The sequence below is a fragment of the Cyprinodon variegatus genome, unplaced genomic scaffold (genome assembly GCF_000732505.1).
Source record: "Cyprinodon variegatus isolate N-32 unplaced genomic scaffold, C_variegatus-1.0 Scaffold596, whole genome shotgun sequence".
NCBI classification, from domain to species: domain Eukaryota; kingdom Metazoa; phylum Chordata; class Actinopteri; order Cyprinodontiformes; family Cyprinodontidae; genus Cyprinodon; species Cyprinodon variegatus.
The window spans coordinates 391,061-400,495 of NW_015151049.1; the positions used below are offsets into that span (position 1 = coordinate 391,061).

The 9,435-nt window shown below is 43.2% G+C and overlaps 2 protein-coding genes across 2 annotated transcripts in view; one reads left to right on the top strand and one right to left on the bottom strand.

Moving 5' to 3' along the window:
* Window positions 1-99: 99 nt before the first annotated feature.
* hmgn5 (high mobility group nucleosome binding domain 5) lies at window positions 100-3,416 on the bottom strand. The gene is made up of 6 exons (XM_015392571.1): window positions 3,201-3,416; window positions 2,234-2,266; window positions 2,109-2,138; window positions 1,319-1,366; window positions 1,111-1,230; window positions 100-1,017 (listed from the first exon to the last, which is right to left on the bottom strand). Exons 1-6 carry the CDS (start codon window positions 3,213-3,215, stop codon window positions 970-972), a joined length of 294 nt encoding a protein of 97 aa, XP_015248057.1. The 5' UTR covers window positions 3,216-3,416; the 3' UTR covers window positions 100-969.
* Window positions 3,417-8,169: 4,753 nt separating this feature from the next.
* Window positions 8,170-9,435, top strand: part of sh3bgrl (SH3 domain binding glutamate-rich protein like) — a 15,684-nt gene continuing 14,418 nt past the window's right edge. Inside the window, exon 1 of the mRNA XM_015392549.1 lies at window positions 8,170-8,411. Coding sequence (XP_015248035.1) covers window positions 8,367-8,411 — 45 coding nt within the window. The 5' untranslated portion in view covers window positions 8,170-8,366. The remainder of the gene's footprint in view (window positions 8,412-9,435) is intronic.

Sequence of the window (9,435 nt, forward strand, 5' to 3'; positions counted from 1 at the left end):
GGCCGATGATCACTAACCTTACGGCCGATGATCACTAATGAGAATAAAGCCCCTTATCTGTGGGGTATCAGGCTTAACGAAGGACACCAGAGACCAGGGTTCGAGGAAAATTTCCAGGACTTGTTTTTATTAAGAGAATTTCAGAACAAAAGAGAGGGACCAGACACCTGCATTAGTTAGAGAAGGGATCCAATTCAGTAAAAACTAACAAAAAAAAAAGAAAACCAACAAAAAACCTCAAAGCCGAGTGTTTAGAAAAGCTGATGCGACCGCCCGGATGGAGCAGGAGCTGTTTCCGTTTTCATCTTATTGAACACGCAGGGTCGTCTAGGAGACGGGTCGGAGGCAATTACTGTTCCCGGAATGTTTCACTTGTTCGTCTTCCTCTTTCTTTTGGACAACACGCTTAAAACACACTTTTTTCTTGTTTAAAACACAGTTTAAGTGAAAAGAAACGAGAGCATGAAAGAAAAGGAGGGAAACTCACTGCACATTTAGGTCTAAAAGAAGCAGCCAGAGCAACGTGGCTGAAGAACCGTTAATAAAAGATGGACAAAGGCTGATCTGTCAGGAGGGGGGGGCAGGGACAGGGCGGGGGGTCTAGTTTGTGGGACAGAGCAGGAGGGGGGGGGAAATAAACACAGTAATACACAACAAGTCACCACATACCGATCGGGCAAAGGGACGCGCTTCCTACACCAAACAAGCCTTCATGAAATGCCTTTAAAAAAGATTTTAGTGTGGTTATTTTAATCCTGCCTGCAGACGCTTGATGTGACCACTGCAAGGCGCTCCTTAATCAGCTTCGCTGTTTGTGCTAAAAATCTGTACGGATACTTATAAAATCATTGATAAAAATATTCCTCTGTTAACAATACGCCTCGGAGGGAAACCATGTGAGAGACTGGGGGGGGCAGAAGGAGGAGGGGAGGTGGCTGTAGAGGAGGAGGAACCTGGGGGGCAGTGGTGCTACTCGGACTTGGCCTCCTCCTTGGCTTCCTCAGGGGTCGCCTCCACCTGTGGGGTGAAACCAGAACAACGAATCAAACGCCCTGCAGGAGATGCAAGCCTGAAAGCTGGGGAAGCAGGGAGGCGCGCGCCTCCTCTCACCTCGTTGGTCTTAGCCTCTCCGTTCTCAGAGTGGTTCTCCTCATTGGCCTCCGCCTCGGCGTTCTCCTTCGCCTTCTTGGTCTTCTTGTCCTCCTTCTTATCGTTCGCCGCCTTTTCTTTCTGTTCAGTTGAAAAGAGAAAAACCTGAGCGGGCAGAAAGGAGACCAGCGCCTCCTTCCAGCGCCTCCTCCTCGCCGCTCCTTCCTACCTTCGCCGCCTTCTTCACCTTTGGTTCTGGCTTTGGAGGTGCAGGTTTCTAGGAGGAACATTTTCACAATCACTTCACCGGCCGTCATCCAAATGAAAACAACATTTTTAACAATCTTTCCTGTTTATTAAAGTTTTACAACTATGAGAAAATCCAATAAAACATTTTGTCTAAGATTGTTGGGAAATAAACTTTAAGTAAATTTAGTTTTATATATATTTAAAACTTCTATTGCTCCTAATGTCTTCATAGTTGCATTTTGTCCTAATTTATCGTCTCAAAGATAAATTATATGATGTAAAATTTCCACTTATTGCTTCTTAAACCTTAAAACTATTTGTTCAATAGTTTATTTTCTTATTTCAATGATTCTCAGCCTAAAGGTCATAAATTAATTATTCTTGATCTTCTTAAACATCTGATGTATCAGAGATGCATCAATCTGGCTTTTTCTCTCTAATATAGATATTTTCTAAATAGATCATTACTTCTAATAACAGCAGTTTGTCTTTGATTACATTAAATAATGAGTGAATAAACTTTTTATCCGTTTTAGTTGAATGTCTTATATTTTAAAGCCTAAATCAAAGATTTGCTTCATAGTTTTTGATGTTAAATAAAAACTTTTTCTTAAACATGATTCAGCAGAATCTGAACAGATGCAGGAAGTTCAGGAATATTTACTGGCAGCAGAAACATTTCAGCACTTTAGAGATTTCTAAGGTGAATAAACTGTTTCTTTAATGAAATGAGTTTAAAAAAAAAAGTGATATTAGGGCTAAATTCTTACCGCCGATAACCGAGCTGATCTCCTCTGGGGCTGAAACAATAGAAATGTACAGTTAGACTGAAATCAGTGGAACTACAGTGAAAACAGTGCAGATAAAGAGAATTAGAGGACAGTTCTGTTCTCACCTCCTCCTTTTCTCCTCCTTCTGTTCCCTGCGCCTGAAAAACAGAAATATTCATTAAAGATCAGCAAACAATCAGACGCTGAAACTAACGAGGACTTTATGTTTGCAGCAAACATCTTTTGCAGGTTTCAGCCAAACATTACGCTGCGTCACAAAACTCCTGAAAAAACTTTTCCCTCTCAGATGAAAATGAAGGAAAAGTTCAGATTAAATTAGATTTCATGGATTAGAGGCTTAAATTGTGCTGCTGGTGTTTAAAGAGAGGAGCCTGCAGCAGGGAGGGGCCCATGCGGCCCCTCAGAGCCACATTCTGGGGGTGCAGGGCCTGCAGGGGCCCCTCTGCTCCCCCTCTTTCATTCACTGCATGCAGCTCAGATTTGAACGCTGGCGCGGGAGTCTTCAGAGGGGGGGAGGGACCTGCCAGGGGAGCGCGCGGGCGCCTCCCGGCGGTAGAGGCGCGCCACTGCAGCCATTTGGGACGACGAACAAAGAGAGAAAATATCTAATTTTACCGAAACGCGGCGGCTAATGTCCGGTTTTAAAGTCAAAGCGCAGAGAGGGGCCCTCAGGGCATTTTTAGGGGCCACTTCCCGGCGGTTCGGGGGCCCTGCGGCGGGAAGCGAAGCGTTTTGTTCTCGGTAGGTCGGGAGACGAAGGTGGAAGAGCTGCAAAGCATGGCTGCTGCTGCTTGTGCTTTAACTGCATGCAGACCGACAGGCTCCTCAAAGGACAGCAGCTCGCGCGCTGCTCACGCGCTTCAAAGCACCGATTCGAGCGGGAAAATATTCATTCCGACTGCAAAAACCTGCAGATTCTACATGAAAAACATCCAAAATCCCGAGCGACGCAGAAGCTTATTGGCTCCTTCTAATGAAGTCATGTCTCTGAGGGATGTCTTCACTCCGTTTGCATTGAATTAACGGCGGATTATTCGCTGCTAATCTGCGGATTATCGCTAAATTACGCACCTTTCTCTTGGGCATGTTGATCTCTGGGAGGTTTGCTTAGAAATCAAACTAAAGCTGGTTTAGTTGCGGCTTCAGTGCATGTGAAGACGAGTGTCTCCCCTTAAGCTCGGCAGTGTAGTAAACACAGAGAGGCGAGTGGTTGAATGGGGGGAGGGGTGCGGCCAGCGGCCTGATTGATGGGCTCTCCACCAATCAGGTGGCGCCATTCGGGGCCGCAGAACACTTGGAATTTTGGAGCCGGTGATGATCTGAGGTCTGCGCGGATGGCAGAGGATGGGAGGAAGCGCTCCCAGCATGGAGGGCCTTTCTCTGCCTTCCAGGACATGTTCGCCTTCACGCAAAGAGAGGCCGCGAGGCTCAGGCCTGCGGGGCTGCACGCGCTCCCAGCCATGCATGCGTGCAGGGAGGGCCCGGCGGCAGCGGGCCACATGCCCCGGTGTTTGCAGCCCTGCATCCCCCGCTGCATAGAGCCAACATCTGAGAGATTTCTCCAGAAATCCCGTCTGGGTCCAACATGGCGCCCACCGCTCAACGACATCTTTTTGTTGTTTCACAGTTGGCTTTCCAAAATTTGATTTAGGGAGAAAAAAAACTGGCCTCTATAGAGGTCCAAAGGTGCCATTACTTAAATAAAAAAGTGCATTCTGTAAATAGATATTTATATATTACTATTTTAAATAAACATGCAAAACATATTTATGATTGTGTAAATACACATATCATATATTATTCTCCTCTTTATGCAATACTTTTTGCAGAAAAGGGTGAAATACATGTTGGTTTGTGACTTTTGTTTCCGCTTTACAGTTTTTAAAGAAATGTCAAAATTTGCTTGATCTTTAGTTAGAGTGGCTCAGGTTATCCTGATCTATCTCTATAGTTCTGCTGCTATAGGCTTAGACTGCTGGAGGACATAGGGACCCCTTTTTCATCATTCTGCTTCATTCTATCTCTATTCTCCCACTCTGCAGAATCTGTTAGTTCAATCTCTAACGTTCTGCTCTCTCTGCTTTTTCTCATAGTAGCTTCATCTGGTCTGTTCCTGTTTGGCTGTGACTCCATCCTGGAGAGAAATATCAGCTGTGCTGCTGCCATCAACACCTTTGTTTCTAGATGTTGGAGCTTGGCCTGTTTTCCAGTGTAGTCCTGTTTCTCTGACTGTGACTAACTGGATGTGCTCTCTTCATCCTCTGACATGGGAGCTGGCTCGGAGCTCGTCTGCCTGGCTGTGTGTTTCCTGGACGGGGCCGCCTGTGGAGCTGGTTGACAGTTGCCTTTTGTATCTATGCTTCTTTTTCTATGTCTGCTTCTGTCTCCTTGAACCCCAGTGGGCCTCAGCAGATGGCCGCTCACACTGAGCCTGGTTCTGCTGGAGGTTTCTTCCTGTTCAAAGGGAGTTTTTCCTCTCCACTGTCGCTACAAGCATGCTTAGTGTGAGGGATTGCTGAAGAGTCAATGAGTCGATGCAATCAGCTGGTTTTCCTTAGATAGAAAACTTTGAATCAACCTGACTGGATGATCTGGTGAACTGGAAAGTGACCTGAGATGACATGATGTGAATTGGAGCTATAGAAATAAAATGAATAGAAATTGAATTAAAGACATTTCATCCCAGCGCTGCGTGTCCCGAGCCCGTGACATCATCAATGACCCCTCACCCCCCCACCATGGACTGTTCTCCCTGCTGCCCTCTGGGAAGAGGCTTCCCAGCATTCAATGCAGGACCAGCAGGTTCTGCAGCAGCTTCTTCCCCGCCGCCATCACACTGATGGACTGATGGAAATAATCAAGTCAGAATTCCAGACTGTGCATCACTTTATTCATATTATTTTTCACTATAAATGTTACTGTTTTTTTTTTCATAATCCCTTTAAATAGAAAATAAATACTGAGTGTTTCTGCTTTTTGCACCATAGATATTTATTTATTCTGCACTGCTCTGAACCTTACAGCATGTCTCTCTTGTTTACATTCTAATCATTGCTGCACTTTATAAATGGAAACGTTCATTCCACTGCCAAGCTGCTCGTTTACTAGTGAAAAGCTGTTTGCATCAGGATTTCATTTTGTATTCCCTCTGTGTACAAGATGACAAAGTTTGTCTAAGTCTAAGAAAGTTGACATATTAAAGAAAGAAGGAAGACAATATTTCTTCTTCTGTGGTTTCTGGCAACGGACAGAAAAGCCACCATAGAACAGGGAAACAAAGAAGTGATTTAAATCTTTTATGTTTTCAAATGATTTTCACCAACTTCAGCGCACAGCAACCAACCTGATCAGCTCTGCGTTTAATCCTCCCGCCTGCATATAAACAGGTGTGATGCGGATTCAACGCCATGCGCCGCTCAGCGGCTCTACTCTGTGGATGAACTGGAAATCCCTTTATTGATCTAACACTGGAGAAATTCCATCTCTGCAATTAACCCCTCCCCTTAGGGAGCGGTGAGCTGCCATTGTGTGGCACCCGGGGAGCAGTGTGGGGTTAAGGGGCTTGCAGAGAGGAGGCTGTGGGGATTGAAACCTGCAACCTTCTCAGAGCGCCGCTCTAACCACTAAACCAACACTCACCTTAAAACCAGCATCTGCAGCAGGTTTAGGATTTTATTTCTTCCACCTCATGAGAGATGGTTTAACACTATATTTAAAGAATTGACAATATTATATCCAAATGAATATTTAATTATTTTATTGTTTATTTGTATAGAAAGAGCCAGATTAAAATTTACCTTCTTGGAACATTTCAGTCTTTTATTCCTATCAATCACTTTTTTTATTGTAGAAATGATTGATGAGGATTTTTCTCATTATGATGTTCAGGATTTTCATGGTATTATTAACCAGTTTTAGATTAAATAAAAAAAGTGGGTCTAATGGGTGAACCTGATTTAACTATTTTACCAAACAGTTTCTGTTAATCAAGCATGAAAATAATCTTTCTTCATATCAAGTCTTCTGTAGTTTTTACATAAACATTGAAAAACAATATGAGGCATTAACTCCTTTAATTTAAAATGAATTTCACTCCTGTTCTTTATTTCATCCGAGTGGCAATAATTTCTTTCTAAAGGTTTTTTTTGTGCCATCTGATATTTATGGGTTAAATAGAAAAAGCCCATTTTCTCCGGTTTATTTCCTTATATTCCTCCCTGGGCTCAGCTCCCAACATTCCCAGATATAGATCAAATAGAAAAGCTTCCTGGTTAAATCAGTTTCCCCCTTAACACCTCATTCGGTTATTTGAATCATTGCAAAATCTTCCAATGATGCCACAACAAGCCTGAACTTGGTTAAACATGTGATTAGATGATTAGATTCATCTAATTATTATCATTAAACTTGTGTGTTCCAGTGCAGGAAACCAACAACCCCACCTGGATTTACTGCAGGTAAACGATGAAGGCGGATGCAGGTTTAGGTGAAAGCGTGACATCATCAATCAGCTTCCTGAGGTTAACGTCATTTCTTCTTTTCCATGGTTGCTCTTCCTGCTGACTGTCAGCCACCACAGAAGAAGACTTATCTTCCGTCTTTCTTCATTATGTCATCTTTTTTCTGTGACATCTCTAAATAGTATCAGACATGGACGTAATTTGAGGGGGGACACAGGGGACATGTCTCCTGCACTTTTTACTGTCCATAAACATTGTTAAACTAAAGCACACAGACGGTCGGGCACTAGGACCAAGCAGAAAACCGCAGCTCAAACTGAAGCTCGCTTCAGTTATATTAAGACCCGCCCACAAGCACCTGATTGGCCCTCCGTCCTTTCTTGTGTGATTGGCTGTCACCGCTGTCACTCTGAGAAGCTGGCTTTACAGTTATCTGCTCTGTGATTGGACGCTCACACTGTGCTGAAATCCTAGAGCTACCTTAACTAGAGCTGTAGGTGGAAAGCCTTTATCTCTGTTTTCTGGTACGTTTTGGTTTTATTTTTGAGATAAACTTAAACTGTCTTACAGAAAAACATGGTTCTGCAAAAAACGGCAGACGGTGAAGGAATCTGCAGCTTCTTTTCTTCTCATCTGGTCACGTTATCTAGGAGGGTTTTAACATCCAACGTCTCAATTTAATCAGATCTTTGAATTGGTCTCATGTGTTCGGTTATTAGAATCACAGCCAGGATGTTTAAAAGTCAAAGTTTCATTCAAAGGACTTTATAATATTCCTCCTGAAAAAAACACCTTCATTTGCTCCATAAAGCAGCAGATCTGCCTTAGAAAGCTCTAAATAACCTTGGAACAAATATTAAAAGTGCTGAAAAATCAAATGCATTATTTTTATATATTATTAATAACAATCTATTTATTAAGGTGATTTTATAGATTGTTGCACCCAGATTGTTCACATCATGCATCCGTATATTTGTGAGGAGAGATAAAAGAGAAAGTGGAGGAAATAAACAGAAGATCTACGCTGAACTTTAACACTTATATTAGAAAATACTAAGTAGAGGGATTCATTTATTGACACAGTTTTTATTTAGTGGATATTTTTTTTTTAGCCCCAGAAAAAAAACAGAACACAAAAACTATAAAATGATTAAATGAATCTACCACATAATTAATAAATAGCACGAAGTTAAAAGTAATAAACATTTTAATCCCAGACAGAAATGTATGAAATGTAAAGATTTATTGATGTGATAAATTGTGGCTCTTTTAGGCCTCCATACAGTCTTGCAGCAGAAGCCTGCAGGGGGCTGCAGAGCCGCTCTGATGAAGCTGTTCCTCATAAAGACATAAAATCACTTTAAATCCTTTAGATGCAGATTTATCTTCCAGCAATGCGCGTGCATGTTTGAGCGCGATCTCAGACACGCGCTGCAGACGCATTTACTCGGTTCAAAACGTTACGAGTCTGTCTGAGGCATTCAAACCTCGATGTGATGCCATGCCAGGGGGGAGGGGAGGGGGAGGAGAGAGGGTGAGGGGGCGGGGGAGGAATGCGCTCTCAGCTCCAGCATTCTCTCTCCTCTCACAGCTCCGTCCAGCGCGCAGAGCCAAAGCTTTTGCGCAGACATTCTGCGCTGAAAGACGCGGTTCTCTTTCCCATTCTTGGAAGTCGCTCGTTGTTTTTGGATTTTTTGCACCTCTGCTGCTGCATCCGCCTGCAAAGGAGCACAGATTCACTACAGCAGCTTGTGAGAGACTGGATCAGGGATTTAAAATGGTGATTAAAGTGTACATAGCCACGTCTTCTGGATCCACCTCGGTAAGGGACCAACAATGGCATGACTTGTTTGCTGGAGGTTTTTGTTTTTAGCAGGATTGACTCCCAGCATCCATGGATCTGTGGAGGATTAGCTGAGGTTTCCTCCAGGCTGTTAAAGAAGCTCCCTGACGCATCATGCAGCTGCTCTGTGGAGAAGTTTGGAAGCACCCAGGGGCGTGAAAACTTTGTCAAAGAAGGAAATAGAGGAAGTGTGAGGCAGAATGACAAACAGCTGTGGTTTGTAACAGTCAGAGCTTCCGGATGTCAGAGTCTTTCTTCTGCCTTCAGATTCCATCCAGAAAAGAGAAAGAAAATCAATAATGTCACCTGATGCTCTGGGGAAGCAGGCTGGAAATGTCTCTCTGGGGTTTTGCAGAATTCAGGATTATTTGCTTCAGACTTGCTCCTTCCACAGTGAATTGAAATGATGGTGATGCAATTCTCCTCACTTTTACACCAGCAGCTGCAGGACTGAAGAATTAAAGGACCACAACTTTAGTTTGTCTGCATTAGTATTCATTATTATTCTTCGTCTTTAAACTACGAAACTAATTATAAAGATATTGGTATAAGCAGAAAATATGAGGTTGCTTTGATAGACCTTTAACACCCCCCCCCCACCAAATGCAACGGTAATTGCTGTAAAACATGTTTCAGATTCAGGAGGCTGATTCACTTCCACTGGACTGATCGTAATTTAGAAGACATGTTGGAGAGAAATGTCTAAGGTTACATTTAATTCACAATCGCTTAATTTTCCGCCATTGTTCCAGCATTTCAGTCCTAATAAGTTAAACCACAGTTTGTGATTCTAGTGCATCAGAATAGGAAAAAGTTCCAAAGGGCGTGAATACTTTTGCAAAACGCTGCTTGTTTTTTTAGCTCCCATCTGAGAAAGTCACCAAACATAAAGAGTTTAGAGCCGAGTTTAGAGCTCAGCGTGCGGTAGGACCGAGTTTAGAGCCGAGTTTAGAGCTCAGCGTGCGGTAGGACCGAGTTTAGAGCCGAGTTTAGAGCTCAGCGT

Bases quoted from the DNA above. Each gene is read 5' to 3' on its own strand.
- hmgn5 (XM_015392571.1), bottom strand. The intron at 2,139-2,233 runs GTGAGAACAGAA...CTATTGTTTCAG, and splicing joins AAGGAGGAGAAAAGGAGGAG to CCCCAGAGGAGATCAGCTCG. The intron at 1,231-1,318 runs GTAGGAAGGAGC...TCAACTGAACAG, and splicing joins AGGTGAAGAAGGCGGCGAAG to AAAGAAAAGGCGGCGAACGA.